This window comes from Lycorma delicatula, chromosome 8 (genome assembly GCF_047948215.1).
Source record: "Lycorma delicatula isolate Av1 chromosome 8, ASM4794821v1, whole genome shotgun sequence".
Taxonomy (NCBI): Eukaryota; Metazoa; Arthropoda; class Insecta; order Hemiptera; family Fulgoridae; genus Lycorma; species Lycorma delicatula.
The window spans coordinates 59902347-59922486 of NC_134462.1; the positions used below are offsets into that span (position 1 = coordinate 59902347).

At 27.6% G+C, this 20140-nt stretch overlaps 1 protein-coding gene across 1 annotated transcript in view; it reads left to right on the plus strand.

The window, feature by feature from the left end:
- Nucleotides 1–20140, plus strand: part of GluRIB (Glutamate receptor IB) — a 250505-nt gene that overhangs the window by 73942 nt on the left and 156423 nt on the right. Inside the window, exon 4 of the mRNA XM_075372702.1 lies at nt 320–440. Coding sequence (XP_075228817.1) covers nt 320–440 — 121 coding nt within the window. The remainder of the gene's footprint in view (nt 1–319; nt 441–20140) is intronic.

Below are 20140 nucleotides of genomic sequence, written 5' to 3' on the forward strand. Positions count from 1 at the left end.
CATTATTTTTTAATCCGTACAACTTTCTGGGGTTTTAACATATTTTACACTCATCCAGTATACTTTAATAATGTTTATCGTTTTATAACGTATAAGAATAATACAAATCCACGGCGAGAATTGTGATATGCCATTTTCTATTGCGTTGGGGGACATTGGGACGCATTGGGGGATTGGGTCACTATTATTATCATTGAGAAATGACTCACAATATACTTTTTTCATGAGCAAATAGCATCTGGGAAAAATATTTTAACGCCTATTCTTTTTTTTTATAAGTTTAAATATACATTAACAATACGAGTATTATTTGTTTCAGATGGTCCCCTAAATACGTTGTGTTAGACTGTCCTACGGAAATGGCAAAAGAGATAGTTGTAAGCCATGTAAGGGATATATCACTTGGAAAAAGGACTTATCATTACCTTTTAAGTGGATTGGTGAGTAAAATTATTCTCTTACTTATAGTCTATATATGTCATTATAAATTCACATTTCTTACATTAAATGTTTTTCTTTCACACTTCGCTACTTATCATAATATAATTAAATTTTATAAAAAAAAAACCCTTAAATATTTAATACTTAAAACATTTATTTTTAATAGAAAAAAATGTTTGTAATGATTCATTCTCGTACTCACTATAACACATTGTTTTATTAAAGAAACGGGTTCAATAATTTATTAATTTATAAAATCAGTACTAATGTTTCTTATAATTGTGAAGCATATAAATTACCTTAGTACAAGTATTACCAGTCAGAGTTGTATTATTTGAGAGAATGATGTTCACTTCAGAGCTAGTTCATGAAGTGGACAGAGAAAATGTATCACTTGTAGGGCTGAATATCACGCACACTTCGACGGGATTATCATGCTAATGAACAACAGTACATTCAGCTCACTGAATAAGCCGACGGGAAAACCGATTAACCTCTTCGTTTACATTATTATCAAAACATGAGATCCTTATTGCTCTTAAAAACAATTTCATCGTTTTTAAGAAGTGTCTTGGGTCAAAGTTAGGTTATTTGTAACTGTTATCATTATGGTGCTTAGCATATATAATAGAGTGATAAATTTACAGTATACTATGCCGCAGGATATTTTCTATTATGCTGCATAATAAAAAGTACTATAACATACAATATTCTTGTATGCTATAATATACTATAGTATAATATAGCATAATATGCTATAGTATAATACACTATTTCGCAGAATTTTTTAGGCTTTATATATTAAAACAACAAGCAAACGCTGTTAATTTTTTAATAATATTTACAATATCTGGAATAAATTAATGATACCAAATTATTTTGGTTTCAAACACAAGGATACTCCCAAAAATTGGTAGAGGTAGAGGATAAAAAAATGAAGCACTTAGACTAACAGGTAGATTTCAAGTAATTAATTTTTTGACGATTTTTATTTATATCTAATAATGACTTATAACCTATAAAACATAAACCTATAACCAGTTTTATAAGATCAAATCAGTTTCGATAATCTTCGATTACAAATCCCCTAGGTTTTTTTCTGAATTGGCTAAAAATAAAGTAAAGCACATTGTAACAAAAAAAATTTCTTTTTTCTTAAAATTGCATCAGTGATCGAGACTAATATAAACTTGTTGTGTTTCACATAATACTATTAAGATACTAAAATTTTATATAAATCTTTTTGGTTTCTATTTATTTATTAAATTTTAGCATTTTATAAAATTATATTGAATTATTCCTTCTGGAACGGGAGAAAACAAACACATACTTACAATAATATAGTGAAAAAAATATTCAAAAGTAGGAAATATGAACTATTAATAACAGACTACGATGAATGATTCAAAAACAACCCAGAAACAGTAAAAATAAAAAAGAAAGAAAGAAATTATATTCTATCAGATATATAATAAAATATCGGAATGGAAATAAAAATAAACAAAAAATAGCTTTCCTGTATTCTAAAATAAGCCACATATAGAAGTAGTGATAATAATATAAAAGCCTGGAGAAAAATTACTGTGAAAAATTCATAAAATATATAGCATTTACAGAAGAAATTAAACAAATATTGTGAGAAGACAGTCACCATAGTTTCCGTAAGAATCTCCGCGAAAGGTGTCGTAGCACACAACTTGTATCTACCATAACATTTTTACAATCATCATAAAATATTTATAGGAATCTGAAAACAGACGTTGTTTTCAAAAAAATTGATTCTTGTTCAAAAAATAGAAAGATAATCTTCTTTGGTTCATCCTACTTTTTACCAACAAAACATAAAACTTTGAGAAATATAAAATTATGTGAATGAAAGTATTCAGTTATAAACGAAAACTATTTAATTTATCAGTAATAATAAAAGTATTATCAGTAAAAACTCTGAGGTTAAAGATTTTAACTATAGATTTTCCATTCTTAATATTTTCCTTATGAAAAATAACAAAGCAGTGAGAATGAAAAATATGATACCTTATAGTAATTACAGCCGTATTCAAATCGCTTGCTACTATTAAATATTTGATGAAAACACATTTTTATAATATTTATCATTATCTTTAAAATTATTTTGGAACTGGTTGATAATACTAATTGATAGAGGTTGATAATTATTTTGCTATATTTAAATTTACATTTAATTATAAAAACCTAATACATTAAACCTAAAGTTATCGTAAAAATATTTATATTATTACTAGAAGACCCGGCAATGCTTCCGTATTGCTAGATTTGAGTATATATATATATATATATATATATATATATATATATATATATAGATTTAAAGAATACAATTGAAAGTTTGATAAAACATTAACGAAATGAACATTACGGAACTTTTCGAAATTTAACCTTTCCCTTTTTCCCTTTTACTCGTTCTCCTTTTACCCTTTCCCCCTTTACTTTTCCCCATGTCATTTCTTCCATTTTCCTTTTTACCACATTCCCTTCTCATTCACCATTTCCACCCCGTTTCTCTTTCCCCTTCCAATAACTTGTTTGTTTGTCAATGAATTTTTATAAATGATTTATCATTTTATTCAAAAATTACTGCTAATAAATTGTGGAAAATAAAAATTTGATCAAACAAATAAATACTAAGATACTGAAGATTAAAAGTTTAAGTTAGCCGCCATTTTGAAATTTTTTAAGATGACGTTTTCAAAATTTTTCATTTTGTAGAATAAGAAAATAATCTTAGATTTTTCAAATTTAATTGAAATAGGTTTACCCGTTCCTAAGAAATAATTTCTTTGTTGAAAATCACAAAGTATCGTCCTGAAGGAAAACAAAGCAAAATAGGACTTATGTCGATATGAACTGTTTTGATCATTTTGTGTCCTGAATCAGTACCTGAAATTCAGGGAATACGTCCTGGAACACTCCGTTTTCATAAACTGCTTTACAGTTCAAAAAAAGACTAATACTTTTGTTTCATTCAAGTTACCTTGAGAATTTAAGGAAACTCACGTTTACTAAAACTATAATAACCCCATTGGAGAAACCAGTTAAATCAAGAATTATTATTTTAATATTACAGAAAAATCTATGAATTAAAGATACAAAGAACAATATAAGCTAAGAAAGCAACTATTGTAATACTATGAGACATCGAATAGAAAGCATGAAATTTGAAATTTACACAATCTAAAAATGATTTATAGTCATACTTAGATTCCCAAATAGATACATTCCAAATAGATTTTTAGAATTTTAATGTTTGAAATTTTAGGAACCAAATCGTTTTTGGTACCATCAAATCATGGATCGTAGCTAGGGCACACCTACGAATTGGTAAATCAAACTTTTTCTCATGCAGTATAAACATATACTACTTAAAAGAGCGTCCAATTAAGTAATAAATGATCTTGGGCCATTTGGAATAATTGGCTGTAATAATGTTCTGGAACTCCCTAAACACCTTGGGTATACATTTTTTTTTTTTACCAGAACGTACGCAGCTACGTTCTTTGTTATTGTTGCGATTTTTTTTTTAATATATAATTTTTTATTGTGTGAGTTGTGATTGTATACGATCACAGAATACAAGTTTTTAGATCTGTTGAATGCTAAATCATATCAGTAATATAATGAAATATTAAAATTTGTTATAATTTTAATCTTGTTTAATTTATAAGATAGATTACATAATTTATATTTATTAAGGTTCAACAAATAGAAAAAAAGAGGATGTTTCTTTTTAGCTACCTTGAAGCAAGACGTGAATCTTTTACAAATAGCCTGATACGTAAATATCAACCCTTCCGCTGTGTTCGTTCTTTGTGACTGGGTATTCATAACCTAATAAGCAGTATAGCTGCGAAAATGGAAAGGGACTAAAAGGCAACAGAATTACTAATGACTTTGTGTTAGTGAACCACATTAAACCAAAAATGTTTTAGTCCCTCTTTCTAATAAATTAACTCCAAAAATAAAATCTATGTATTTTACTGCACACTATAAAGAAATTAAATGTTATAAAATGTAGTCTGCCTCGAAAATTATCTAAAGTAGAATTTAGAATTTCAAAGTAAAGTAATTATATATATTTCCGGTAAATTAAGTTTTTGATCAATAAAATAAAAATTTGAAAAGATTGACTTTTCAAAGTCAACTAACTTAGCCAAGGTTTGTTATTGCTTCAAAATAAATTTGAAAATCATGAATGCAAAAACAATAATAATTCTACGGGAAAATGGGATAAATTTCTAATCTTCATACAATTTTTATAAAATTTCATATAATTAACAACAACAAAAATCACGTTATATATATTGTACTATAAGTAGTACAAATCAATCAACTAATTCCCTAATTTTAATACAAGAAGATAAATTACTAAAAATGTACTCAGAATATACTGTACAAATAACCTGAAATAACATTGCAATAAAACAAAATTAAATGGAACTAGAGAAATCGGATAAATACAATGAAATGAAAATAAAAATGAATGCAATAACATAATATTTAACAAGAGATAAATATTAAAATTAAAAGACAACACCTCAAAAAAAAAATTCTTACAAACATTGTTGCTTAATAGAGGATAATTACTAATAAAGGATAATATCAATATCTTATAATATCAAATAAGCCATCTCTTGGTGATTGATGAATAATTGAACAAATTTGGGAAAAATTATAATTTTATTCTCAGAAATTCTCTGCTAAATGTAATATTAAACTCAGAAAGTAACTCTATAAATAGTATATTTATAGATTTAAGTGGAACACATGAAGCAGGCTTTTTTTCCACACTATAAATATACTATTTAAAAACGCCCGCTTCATGTGTTCCACTTAATCACAAAATAAGACCCAGCGATACCTAATGTATTTGCTTTGTCGATGATGTGAATACAATAAAAAGTTAACATCAACTTATTAACACTGTAATTTATTATTTTATAAATTTTTCAACTATTTAACAAATTAACTGAAGGATGCAAAATAAGATATTGTTTTCCAAACAAGATAAAAATAATGAAAGGTTAGAGTTAACAAAAATGAAGGCTAAATCAGAGCAATTCAAAAAAAGAAAGCTAAGTCTTTAGCTTTACCTCCAAAATTACATGTTACCTAGCTGTTCATTCTCTTATCATAAGAAATGAATTGATTAGAAAAGTGACAGAAGGGTTAATATAAAATGAAAAATAAAAATATGATGATGAAGATGACAGGAATATGATTTTAATGAATACTAACAATGACAAAAATTGTTAAATTTTCAATTAATCCTTTCATAACAAATCTTAAAATCTTGTATTTATTTCAAGTCTTCGTAATTTTTCTTTTCGATGTCAGTAGTTTAAAACTCTGCCTTTTGTTTTTTTAGAACATGCAGTAAATAATTTTTATTAAGGCCAGGAATTATGTGACGTTATGACCATCATGGAAAGGAATCTTTTAAGAGAATTTTCGCGGAAAGAATCATTGGATAAAATCTCATTCCCAAAATTCACCTGCCATCCTATAAACTATTACAACATTTTTTAACCCCCTCTTTAATCAGAGAAATTATAAAAATTATCATCAAAGCCATTTTTTACTTCAAACTGAACTAAAACAATAAATAAAAATCATAGTTGCAATTCCTTGTAATTCTCTTGCAACTATGATTTTTATTTATTGTTTTAGTTCAGTTTGAAGTAAAAAATGGCTTTGATGATAATTTTTATAATTTCTCTGATTAAAGAGGGGGTTAAAAAATGTTGTAATAGTTTATAGGATGGCAGGTGAATTTTGGGAATGAGATTTTATCCAATGATTCTTTCCGCGAATTACGTAATCATTCTATAATTTTTAAATATTATGTCATTTTATTTTAATCTAATTTGAGAAAATATTATGTTTTTTAGGGCTTTTTATCCAATTTTTCTAGTTTCATTTAATTTTGTTTTATTGCAAAGTTATCCCAAGTTACTTATATATTCAGTGTACATTTTTAAAAAATTATGTCCTTATAATAAAATTAGGGGATTAGTTGAATTGTACTATGTATACTAAAATATAATAACGTGATATTTTCGTTGATAAATACTTTTCTCATATCTTTTTGCATACCCACAGATAATATCAGGAGTTACTCTGCAGAAAATACGAAAGAAATAATTGAATATGACTACGATTATTTGAAAGCAAACTTTTGGTATGCTTTCGTACCAAATAACTAATGGTATAATTCGGACCATTTATTTTCTTTGGAGTACCTACCGTGATATCTCGCAATCTATTGTGACATCTCATAACTACCTCTCTCGTATCCAACTTCACATCTCTTGATACTTGAATTGCCAGCATTTTCCCAAATAGGAAAGAATGTAAAATTTTAACAGAATAATGATCTCCTGCACTACACAAGATACTTTATTTTTGGTGACGGAGGAATACTTTGGGACTTACGTCCCAAAGTACTTGGGAATACCAGTTACGTACGCAAAGTACTTGATTTCCTCAATCAGACATTTTCCTAATGATGGATTGGAAGAGTTTTGCTAAATTCTTCTTTTTTTTTAAATAAAAAACTTTCTACGTTATTTTAAAGTTTTTTTTTTTTTTTAAATAAATCAAAATAAAACTGTATTTAAGTCAATTCTCTATAACATTTATTTTTAAAAAAATTAATATTAAAGTACTAATTAAAAATAATTTTGTATAATTTTTTTTTTATATAAGTATCTTTAATTCTAGCATAACCAAAAGTGGAAATATGAAAATTGAAAATAAAATACTTGATCCAGTACAAAATCTTAAATAGGTGCTTTAAAGAAAATCCGTATGAGTGAGTCTATACACGTCGCTACACGTTTTCACTCGTGTAGCAATTCTTAGTAATACACGAGTATATTAGACTATACACTCATGTGTACCCGGTTAAAATTTACGAAATTGCATTTTGTTTCAAGCTAAAATTACTGATAAAAACAGAGAAAAAAACATTTTAAAGGTTATGGATTGTTTGAATTTGAAATGCATCCAAAAACAGCTGTTTTAAAAGAGTGAAAATATTAAAACTATTATGTATTTAAATACTTTAAACCAACAAATTTGTAAAAATATGTAATCCCTGTGAACTGACAAAAAGATTCCTTAATTCAATCATTTATTACAATTCAAAATAGATATTGTCAATTTTGTCAATGGGTTAACAATAATTCCGATCAAACCATTTTCGAACGAAGCTACTTTTAGCCATAATAGCATAAACAACACACGGAATTCACATCGGTTGTCTGAAGAAATCCCATATGCTGTAGTTGAATTAAATTTCCAGCAAAGATTTTCAGTAACATTTGGTATAGCATGATTAACAAGAAATTTAATTTCTAGGAAATTAAAATACCCTTCATACCCCTTTGTCACGGAGAGAAATTATCTGGAATTTTTAAACGATGAAATTCTTACAGCGCTTGGTAATTTTTAACTAGTGAATCGAATTCAGCTTGTAATTTCTTTCATACTGTACTTTGTGGGATGTTAAATTGTGTAGAAGTTCTATGAACTTTATGGAGCACCAACACATTTTAAGAATAAAGTAAGAAAATTCTTCGAAGAAAAATTTACTGTTAAACTGATTGGACGTAATGAAATTGGGCTGGTAAATTTATCACCTAGATCACCGGATCGTACTCCCTTAAATTACTGTTTATGGATGAAATGGGAGGTAAAGAGTAGATTCAAGTGATCATATCATTAGTTAAGCGACAAAATATGTAACGAAACGAGTTAAAAAGTGCATCGATACACATTTATTGTAAATTAATACAGTAAAAACCACAGTATGTTTCTTTTTAAATGAATTAACACTATTTTAATTTTTCAAAGATCTAAATTTATTTTACTAAAAACAGGTACTTTTAATATTTAATAATTCATAATATTTTTCTGTTAAGTTTTGTTTTTAATAATAAAAGTTTTTTTTTCGTTTTTCATAGACTATTACACAATTTTCTAACAACTGAATTCTCTACAATTTTTAATATTAAAATTTACTCATTTATAAGTCATTTATCAAAGTTATTGTACTTCATACTTAAAAAATATGTGATTTCGTCACTAAATTTTTCTTTTTATTTGGATATCAGGAAAACTACAGGATATATAGTTAAAAACATAAGAAACCATCTAGTTTACCCCTTAAAACTTTTAGTACGACTTCATTTTACCGGGGGGAACTGAAATCCGGGCGAAATTTTTCGTTAGCCGTAACTCGATAAAAAAACGTTTTCGGATGAATGAACTTTTTTCCTTACTTCAAGGTCTAGAATCAGTTCTCAAATTATTTACCTTTCCTCCTGAGTATATAAATCTATTCTACAAAATTTAATTTTAAAAATTAGCATTTTTTTAGAAACAGAAATAAAATTAGTTTAAAATATTAAGCAGAATGTATCCAATTTAAAAATGTTAACCAATCAAAATATAACCTAATATTTCATGAAGCCATAGAACTTCTCATAGAGTAGCATATAAAAAATCTTAAGTATGAATAAAACCGCTGATACAAAAATTGTTTTAAATCAACTGGTTCCCGTTGATCAGAAAAATTAACGAAAGCTGAATGAATGTTTTGTTACTAAGAATGTATTTGTGGTTAGTAACCAAAACATTTGATATAACTTCTATAAAGCAAATGAAGAAAGTAACAAAATAAGTAACTATTTTTTAAATAGAGAAATATTAATGACAAATTTGCAGCGAACTAAAACCAGCTGCTTTTATACGGATTTGAATACTAGATCGTTCATACCGGTGTTCTTTGGTAGTTGGGTTTCAATTAACCACACATCTCAGGAATAGTCGACCTGAGACTGTACAAGACTATACTTCATTTACATCAATACGTTATCATCCTCTGAAGTATACTTTACGGTGGTTCCGGAGGCTAAATAAGAAGAGAAAGAGCTGTTTAAAAAATAATTGTTCAATTTAGGATCTCAATCATTTAAAACAAGTATTTTCTTCCGAAATTCCTAAAGAAAAATAAATAATTTCCTAATGTAAAATTTATCAAATTTTAGTCGATGATTTTACATTTGGGCATGGATATTTATTTATTTTATTATTATTATTTTTTTTTTTTTGATAAAATATAATGAAAATGAAAAATAGCTCTTCAAAGAAATCCATATTTTTTTTAATATAAGTTGTATTAAAATTAAATACAATGAGAACTTTATTAATACTTTTTTACTGTATTGGGTATACTTTTATGTTCTCGAAAATAAATATACTTTTCTTTGTTAAAAAAAAATTAACATTAATTTGCATTTTAATAATTATTAAAAGAAAATACGAAATGAAACGTTTCATTTAAGTTTACAATGAAGCTACATATTTTTTTTTACGTTTTTACAAAAAATTCATAATATAAAAGCATCCGGTATTTTTTGTACCATAAAAAACACAAATGGAATAGGGAAAACTCAAGGGAACTTGTCGGATAGAAAGAGGACTCACCAGAAACATCCCTTGAGCATTAAACACGTGACGGATCAAATAGGAAATACGAGGTATAATAAAGGGAAAAATAATGAAAAAACAACAAAAATAAAAATAAATTAATAATAAAAAAAAACTGTTTTAATAATTAATTATTTTTTTCAAAATTATCGAGTAATGCTAACACTTTAATTTGCTTAAACTTGCTTTTTTTAATTTACATTGATCTGTCAAGGAAAAAATTCAGTAACTTTAATAGGTTATATGATGAAGAGATGTTTCTTTGAAACAGAAGTAAATACCTTTTTAATTTTTGCCTCGTAATTTGTTTTAAAATCGGTACCGAGTAAGGAACCAAAAGTCATCATATTACAAAAGGCACTTGAGGAGGGGTTTCCAACAAACACCCTCAAGATTACAAAGGTACAAGAGTTCACAAACGTCAAATGAAAAAAATTTGATGTGGAAACCACATGACTTCCTTGTATGATTACTAAATTACATTACACATTTTTAAAAAAACGAAAAGTACTTAAAGTTAAATTCAGATTTAAGAGAATATGATAAATATAAACAGGAAGAAAACGTTAAGACCAAGGAAAGAATAAAAATATTAAGAGAGGATGATGAATATAGAGAGAAAATTTTAAAACTGGAGAACCTGTGCACAAATTCAGATCGGAAGAATTATATCAAACCAAAGAGCGATTAAATTATTGGCAACAAAAAACAAATAAACGAAATGATGATCGACTTAGGGAGAATATTCTCCGACATATCAGAGATAAAATGAACTAAGAGATAAGGATTTTTTGCAATCTATTAAAGATCGGACATGTAGCCCTCAGTGTATATGTTGTTCTTATGAGGGTCTATTTTTCAGTTACTCTGAAGTTAACGTTAATTTAGATAAAATTATTCAGTAATTCCAGAATAATTAAATAAAATTAAACAGAAATTAAAGTAGAAAATCCAAAAATAATACGATTCTAAATTATAATTTTCAATTAATATTAAATTATTAGATGTTTCACCAACTCTGTCACAAATACACGTATCTAATAATGCCCATTAAATTACATATATATATACACATTTTTAAAAGTACATAAAATTTTATTTCACTAATAACTTCTGGTTTTTTTTCTTTTTTTTTCTTATTATTATTATTATTATTATTGAATAATTATTTATTGTAAAACTATTTACAGTCATTAATAATTAAATCGTTGACAATTATTAATATATCATAATATTTCATTAAAAAAAAAAAAAAATAATAAATACATTTATACGTACATACCTACATACTTACATACTACATTCGTACGTACATAGGTTCATACGTACCTACTTACAGACGTCACGCGAAAACGCGAAACTAGTCAAAATGGATTCAGGCATGATCATAATGGATATTTCCCTTGAAATTTGAAAACCAAAATTTTTCGCTATCACAATACTTCCTTTACTTCGTATAAGGAAGTAAAAATATTGTAACATCATCAAAAAATAGACAAAAAAATAGTAATATAATAAGCTCATGATGATAAATGGCTAGACGCTAGACTCCTCATTAAAGTACAGATAGATGCTCAACACATATGTGACATTGAACCGATTTAAGAGTCACGCAGATTCCCCCACGTCCGCATATGTGGGCGTTTCAGTCGTCGTACATCTTTGCTGTTCTGTAGGAAATTATCTACCAGAAAGTTCACATAATTATCTAAACGTTGTTTATAATTGAAGAAAATCCTTTGACCTCTTTGCGAACATATGGTAATTCCAGGTAGTCATCAATTTCTTCATTCTGTGCAGAAACACGATACCTGTGCAATTGATCTCGCCAAATTATTCTGAAAATATTGTTTAATCTAAATATTACTCTTGCTCGTTGTACCTCATAGCTCTACATCATATATAGAGCTTTTAAAATGCCATTTTAACACTTAAATGATTGTTATCAATGCTGATTTATAAAAGAAAATCTTTAATTTAAAACTGACAGACAGAGATACGTATAAAAATGTACATAATTTTTTTTTTTGGTGAGGTCATAAGGTTGACTGAAACTATACTTAACAAAATTGATATAAGAATTATAAATTATATGAAAAAAGTAAACATTTTTGGATCAGATGAAATACTGATGACAAGAGTTGCAGCGTTCCAAAACGAGCTGTTTTGAAAAAAAAAAGGTTTTTGTTTAACCTAGAAGTTCAATTTTCTGAATCGAGTACTCTCCTTTAAATAAGAAAATTCGTAAATAAGAAAATAATTTCCAAGAAATTATAATTACTTTTTCATTTATTTTATAGTATTTATTACAAATGTTATGTTTATCCCATTCTTTTTTGCTTTGTCCTTTTTACCTCCAGCATATCCTAATCTCTCAGTAAACCTTTAGTATAAACGTATTTATGTAACTTAATCTATGTTTCCTTCTACAGTTATATATACATTCTTTTATATTACACAAAAAGAATTAAACTTGTGTCTACTGTACTTGTAAAATTAACTTTATCTTATAATACAATACAATTTTATTTCATACAGTAAGATCCCTCTTAAACGAAACTTATGTTAAATGAAAAAAGTTTAAATTTAGAACCAGTTAATAAATTTGAGAGATTAAAGCTTTTCACTGAAAATGAAAAAAAAAAAATGAAATACGATTAATTTGGCTGAAAAATAAAAATGAATTACTTCCTTGGTTTTAACCTCTAAAGTGAAAAAAAACTCCGCTTTCATGAGCAATGCTACAAGATAAAGGTATGTTATTAGCTATGCAAATAACTTGTTATTATTATAATTTTACTGTAAATTCGGTTTTTTAGATAGATAGAAAATTCAACATGGCATTAAAAAATGATAATTTATGGAGTAATATAGTCCGTGATTATTCAAGTAGTAAATTCGTTCAGATTACGATTTGAGGAATAGAAAAAAATATTTATAAGATAATCCCGATAAAACCAGTTTAATTTTAGTAATGATATAACTGAAGTTATTAGTAAAAAAATCAGGAGGACTATTTTCTTCTGGATTGAAGAGTATGGAGTGATAATTCTTGCTTGCATAGAGAACTTTTAAACTTCTTTAAAACTTTTTGAAAATCAGAAAATCTATTAAAAAAAAGTCTCTTACAAAATTTTTTCTTTAATACAGACGTTAAAATGTAACCAGTAAAGTTATTTAAGTAATAAACTAGTAAAAAATTTATTTAAATTAACATTTCCTGCAATTATTTTCTCCATAAGGTTTTGCTAATTTTTAATAAAGCTTCATATATATATATATATATATATATATATATATATATATATATAGCTAAAATTTTAAATTAGTTTTTCTATTTATTTCCCAATATTTCTGTTAATCCTAAAACCGATCAGATCTCATTATTTCAAGTGAAACACTATACTAGCAGACTTCTTATCTATGTGAATTATTTTAATCGACTTTTCGAAGAAAAGTACGTTATTACTTCGGTAGTATAATTAGGGGAAAAGGCATAAACAATACAGTTTTTGAAGGGTCCATTGAAAGTGAAAAATAATAGAAGGAAGAGGCTGAAGTTAATAAATAATATAAAGGGTAACAAAAGTTATAATGAGACGAAAAGAAAAGCATAAAACAAAAACAGATAGAGGCAACAGTTGTGTCAAGGACCTACCAAGAGACAGAACTCCTCATCATGATGATGTAGTAGGTATCTGAAGTTATGTATGTGACAATTATTTGAAGATTGGTTGAGTCATTCAAATTAATTAAGTAATTGAGTTACGTGTTCAATTTAAGGTCGAAAAACTTAGAGCGGGGCAAGTTATAAGTGTGGCTCGTTATGATCCTCCAAGTTGGAATTCACGTTTTTACGGTATCTATTGCTAGCAATTTTAACCCAAATTAAAAAAGATATTAAAATATAAATACCAAAATAAATTTACGGAAAATCGGTCTTGCGCAGTTCTGCGCAAGATTATTTTTGTTTGTACCATTCGACTTGTAATGTCATACTAACGTCGTTTCACTCTTTATTAAAAAAAAATAAAGAAAAAAAGGTAATAAACATTTCATGTAACATAGATGTGAAAATAAGTTAGGAAAACTTCAATAATTCATTTTTAGAACATGTTCTTAGACTTGTTATAATCGAATGATTTTCACTTTTTTTTTTTTTTTAATTCATCCTTGAAATTAAAATTTGAATTGTATTATGACATACTCCAGTTAACAATAATAAAACTATGGTGTTTTGTTTTTCAAGCAATTTTTTAAATGTTACTTTATAAATTTAAGTCGTAAAATGATAATTATTTTTGAAATATAAAACGTCTTATTTGTAAGATTTATAGTATTCTTTTTATTATATTTTTAAGTAAACATATTCAGAAAAAAACAGAATTTTTTGTATTTCTTATAATAAAAATATGATATGTGTGATAATAATTTACAATACAGTGTACTAATCGATTCGTTTAATATAAATATAATAATAAAATGTTTGGAAAAATTGTGACGGATCTTTGGACCCATATTCTTTAAAATTTAGTATTTTATTTTCTATTAAGTCTAATTGAGAAGTTATGTTGATAAAAAAGTCAGGAAATGTTAAAAAGAATATCTGTATTCATAAAAATTACTTATAAAAACTCAAAAAATAAAGTGCAATATTAGAAATAAAATTCGTTCTAAAGAAAATAACAATGATAAATAAGGTTATCAAGGGGGCATATATATACATATATATATATTTATAGAATTATTATAAGACTGATGAATACAGATGATATCTTATGCGTACGAAGAGAGAATAAAAAATAGGACAATGAATAATTGATGAAAAATAAAATTAGGTCACCATAAAAGCGTTATGACGTCAGTAAAAATAACAAATATCTATCATTATTTATGCCTACAACATTATATTATGTAAAAAGCAAAACCTACCATGTGTTGTTGTCATCTTAAAAGTTAAGTTTCTTCATAAAAAAAGATGAACATTTTTTTGTAATTTTACATTTAAAAAAAGTATTAAAAGTTGTATTGTAAGGCGAATTACAGTTTACCTATATTGTTGGAATTATTCTTTCTAATCACTATTGTACCATTAAAATAGTTAGATCGTTAGTCTTTGTAAGTTGTAAAATTTTTAAATAGTTCCTGATACTAAACTTAACATACTTGGTGTAGATATTTTAACCAGTTCTATTTTGAGTTGATTTTTTTACATGAAAATTTCATGTACATTAAAAACCATACCCAAGTTCATGGTTAAATAAAAATAAAATCCAATCAGTTTTGAATGTAATATATATTTTAAATATCAAAGAGAAAATTTCGAGTACTCGGTACAAGTTACTTCTACTTTCAAAAGGTTTTGAATACATTAAAAATTTTTCAACCAATTTTAATAACAAGAAAATAAAAATTTATAGGTGATAATAATTCTTTCTTTCAACTTATATTTAATTTACGGTAAGCAAGGAAGAAAAGAATATATATGAAAATTAGTAAACGTATAAGGAGGGATCAAAAGAAATTACTGGGTTATGTAATATATAATTTGTAAAAATCGTCTTCATTAAAAAAATACATGAAGAAAAACCAGGAAAGAAAAGTAAAAATAAGAATTGGAATACTATGAATAGGAAAGAGAGGGAGAGTGAAAGATAGAGTATTTTTTCTTTCTTTATCAAAAAAAACAAAAATAAAGGACGATGTTCAGGAGCTAGAAAACATTATTTTTATGTTGAATCATAAACATTCTGTCCTTTTATGAATAAATAAAAGAACAAAAATTTATTGGAAGAAGAGTACCAATATTTCAATCAAATTACATTAAAAAAAGAAACTTTTTACCTGGAATTTTGTAAATGGAAATGGTAAAGGGGATTATAATAAACGTAAAAAAAGTAAATGCTTGAACGGTTCAAGTGGAGGTATGATTGAGGGTTGAAAAAAAATTTTGCAATACTAATTTGTAGATCATGCAAAAATCTACAACTTTTGTAGAGGTCACATTTTAACATAACCTCAAAATTTTTGAGAAAAATGCGAAAAATCTTTTTTTCTCGTTTTATATTTTTATTTTCGCAAAAATAATTTAATTTTGACGAAACTTGGTGAAAGTATACCTTTCTGCGTGTTAAATAACCACAAATTTTTTTGACGTTATCTTTCACCGGAAATCGCATTAATACCATTTTTGACACTTTTTCAACCCCCCAAATTAACCGTCCACCACCTCCGCTCACGTATTTTTTTTTTTTTTACGTTTATTATAAGGTCTTTTACCATTTCTACTTATAAAAGGTAACAATTTTTTTTCCCCTCTAATTGAGTTATTTCTGTCGATCTACAAAGAATTATTTATGTTTAGAAACTTAAAACTAAGGTTTTATTCAAGATACAACCAAGATAAATTTCATTATTAAAGTTATAATTGTTCCGATCCCCAATTTGCGTCTAGATTCACATAAAATACGAGTGTAATTCATCAAACAGCCGGTTAGCAAGTTATCTTTGCTATCTTGTAATTAATTTAAGTTTCATCTATCACTTAATCTACTCCAGTATAATGTTTTATTACAATAGTAAACTTTTCAGCTTTTTCTTTTAGATTTAAAAAAAAATATATAGTAAAATGTTTGTCAGTTATTGAGAATATGAATTATTATTACATCTAATGTATTGAAGTTAAGAGAAAAGAAGTTCTCTTAATACAGAACATTATTACTAAGCAGCAGTGTAGAAATTTTGATGATAATGATAGAATATGCACGAAGGATAACGAAAAGGAAAATATTCTTGTTCTTTATTACTTTATCCGTTTACCAATTAGGAAAGAGAAAAGAACTGGTAGAGGTGAAACTGTTTGCTTCCTACCCATACTTTTTTCGCCACAATTCTCCGTTCTGTTCTTGAATAATAACAAACTGAAAATAAACTGAATCTAGGAATCTGATAAATTGGATGAATATCTTATAAACTAAACATTATAGGATATTATTATTAAGAAAGGAATTATAATAATCGATTACTATTATTACCAACTTTTGTTTTAACCTCCGGGAAACCACCGTTAGATATCGCTTCAGAGGATGAGAAGAATAAATATGCTTCAGAGGATGAGTACTGTGTAAAACTTCCATGCCTGACCGGGATTCGAACCCGGAACCTCCAGATCAAAGGCCGAGAAGTTACCACTCGCGTTACGGAGGCCGCCATTATTACCAACATAAAATATTCAACATTACGTCTATAAATATAAACCATTAATAGCTATGAAAGACGTTAAATTAAGTAAAAATAATTACCTTAATATTACATTTTTTAAATATTGAACTTAAAACGATATTTAAAAAATACATCTCCCCCTTCCTCTCTGACAGTCACGTTCTCTCACTCACTCTCTCTCTCTCTCTTCGCGCGCGCGCATGTGTGTGTATGTGAACAGTACTCATCCATTCATCAATGTAATTGATTAATATTAAAATAGAAATGGTATAAAAGGCATTACAAAAATTTAATTAAAATGTGATGCATATTCAGGGAATTCGTTGTTTTGTTATTTTCAGATTGATATATACAACAAAAATATGTAGCGTTTATTAATAGTTCTGCGTACAATACGATAAGAAATTTTTCATTAGTGCGGGTATTATTAACAATCAATCAGGGCTTATATTGATTATAATAAAATAATAATGAAACAATGAATAAGGAAGTACGTATCAAAATACATAAAATATATAATTCTAATAAAAAGTCAAATTTATTTTATGTTAACAAAAAAATATCACATGGTTTATCATCCTCAATTATTTATTACAGAAGTTAATCAGAAATTAGTTCGAATGATTGTGTAACTAGATTTAATGCATATACTCGAATTTTCACATATGAAAAAATTTTATTTTAAGAAACTTTTTTTTTAAAAGAAAGATTACGATTAGTTTTTCTGTGATTTCATATGCAAAAAATTTAAAATCCAATCACTTTCATTCATTTTTAAGTTAATTACTATGGCAATCAAAAAAAAAAAAAAAAAACTGTTTCACTGGTTTTGTTTTTACCACTCTTACATTAACTTGCTCTTGGATTATGTATGTGAGATTTATGGTACGAAACCTTTCAGTCGAATTTTGAAACACTTCCGCTCTGAAATTTTGCATACAGGTTTGTTCCTGATGACAACAATTTTAGCAACATTTTCAAGTCGCTAAAATGCCTCAACTTGCTAAGTGAAAAAAAAATCCCCGTTGAACTTATGCAACCTCATTTACATGCTTATTTTCTTAGTAAAAGAAATTTTCTTAGTGAAAGATGATAACCTAGCCTGTTTCAGTAAGTTTGGATCTAAAATTCGCAAACGTTTGAAATACAGGGTTATCATAAAAGAATGGTGCGGTTTTGAACATGGTTTAAACTAAAACAGAATTACTTACAGTTTATGTTTTTATTTTTCAAATTTGTCGTCTCAAACATTTTTTTACATAATTAATAAATTTCAATATGTACGCCCTTAGTCGCTCGACAAATGTCCAAACGATACTCAACTTCTCTCCAAACATTAGTTAACATTTCTTCGTTAATAAGTGTCATTGCTTCATTAATCCTGTCTTTTAAGTGGTTTAGGTCGCGAATTTTTTGTGTATAAACAACGCTTTTGATGTACCCCCACAAGAAAATATCGCAAGGTGTCAGGTCTGGACTCCTTGGAGGCCAAAGTATGGGTCCTTGCCGGTCTATCCATCGATCTCCAAATTTTTCGTTCAAAGCGTCCGTGACCGATGCATTGAAGTGTGGAGGAGCACCAGCTTGTTGGAAATGAAGTTGATGAATGTTTTCGAGTTCATCCGGCTGAGGAACGCAATAATCGGTTAACATGTCAAGATACACAACTCCATTAATTGTTTTTTCAGCAATGAAGAAAGGCCCTATTACACGATTTTTCATCACACCACAACAAACATTAACTTTAGGCGAATCGCGTTGTTTCTCAATAATTTCGTGTGGGTTTTCAGAGCCCCATATTCGTGAATTGTGTCTGTTAACACTTCCATTCACATGGAATGTAGCAAAAATTATATCATCTAAAAATGATTTCACTTATTCTGTCCAACATTTCAACAGCGAAATTGTAACGTTTTACACCATCATCGGGTTTCAATTCCTGCAGTATCTGGATTTTATAAGCGTGTAATTTCAGTTTTTTATGTAAAACATTGTGAACTGTTGATTTTGGAATACCTAATTCAACGCTTCGACCGGGGACTTCCCAGGACTTCTAATTGCCGATTGTCTAATTAGTTAAACCGTTTCGTATGGTACACTTGGTCTCCCGGTTGATTTCTGTTTCTTAACCGATCCACTTTCTTCGAATTGTTTGAACCAACGTGTTATGTTATTTTTGTGTGGTGGATCTCTTCCGAATTCACATCGAAACGCACGTTGAACTAAAATTACGGATTTTAATTCAGCCTTCAATACAACACACTTTGCTTTGCCTTTATCCGAGAACATAGAAACTCACCGCAACAACAATACAAGAACTGACGTTGTGGTTACAACTTGCTGATAAACAAAGTTTTGGGTTGGAAGCTTTCAGGGATACCAATATAACATCTAGAAATTTCCCTACAATCTTCCTATGAATTACTACAACCGCACCATTCTTTTATGATAACTCTGTATATAATCTTACAAAAACGTAGGGCTCTACCTACTATAACAAACGACTGGAGCTAAATGATAATACGCTATTAGTTTTATAAAAAAGTGAGATATATAAAAGGGTATACAGTTGCTACTAGAAATTCTATACAGTAGCGACCGAAGTTTTGGGAAAATTTAGTACTCTTTAACCGGATACAAATTTTCGGACGAAAATCGCAAATATCTCAAAAACGGTCAGTTCTAGCGCTCTGAAAAATCTTTTCAACGACGTTCCCCCATCTGCTCCTAGTGGTACCCGTCGGATGATAATATTTTCAAAAGCCTCCGAGGCGTCGTTCGGAAATTGGTGATAGGGTGCATGGGGTGCAACCGTAATATTTCGGCAACCGCTCGTCCAATTTTCACGATTCAAACAGTTTATGTATCAGCAGGTTGAGCACTAATTGTTTAACGCATCGTTACACTCTTGATCGACTGGATCTTGGTTATCCGGAAATTAAATCGTTTA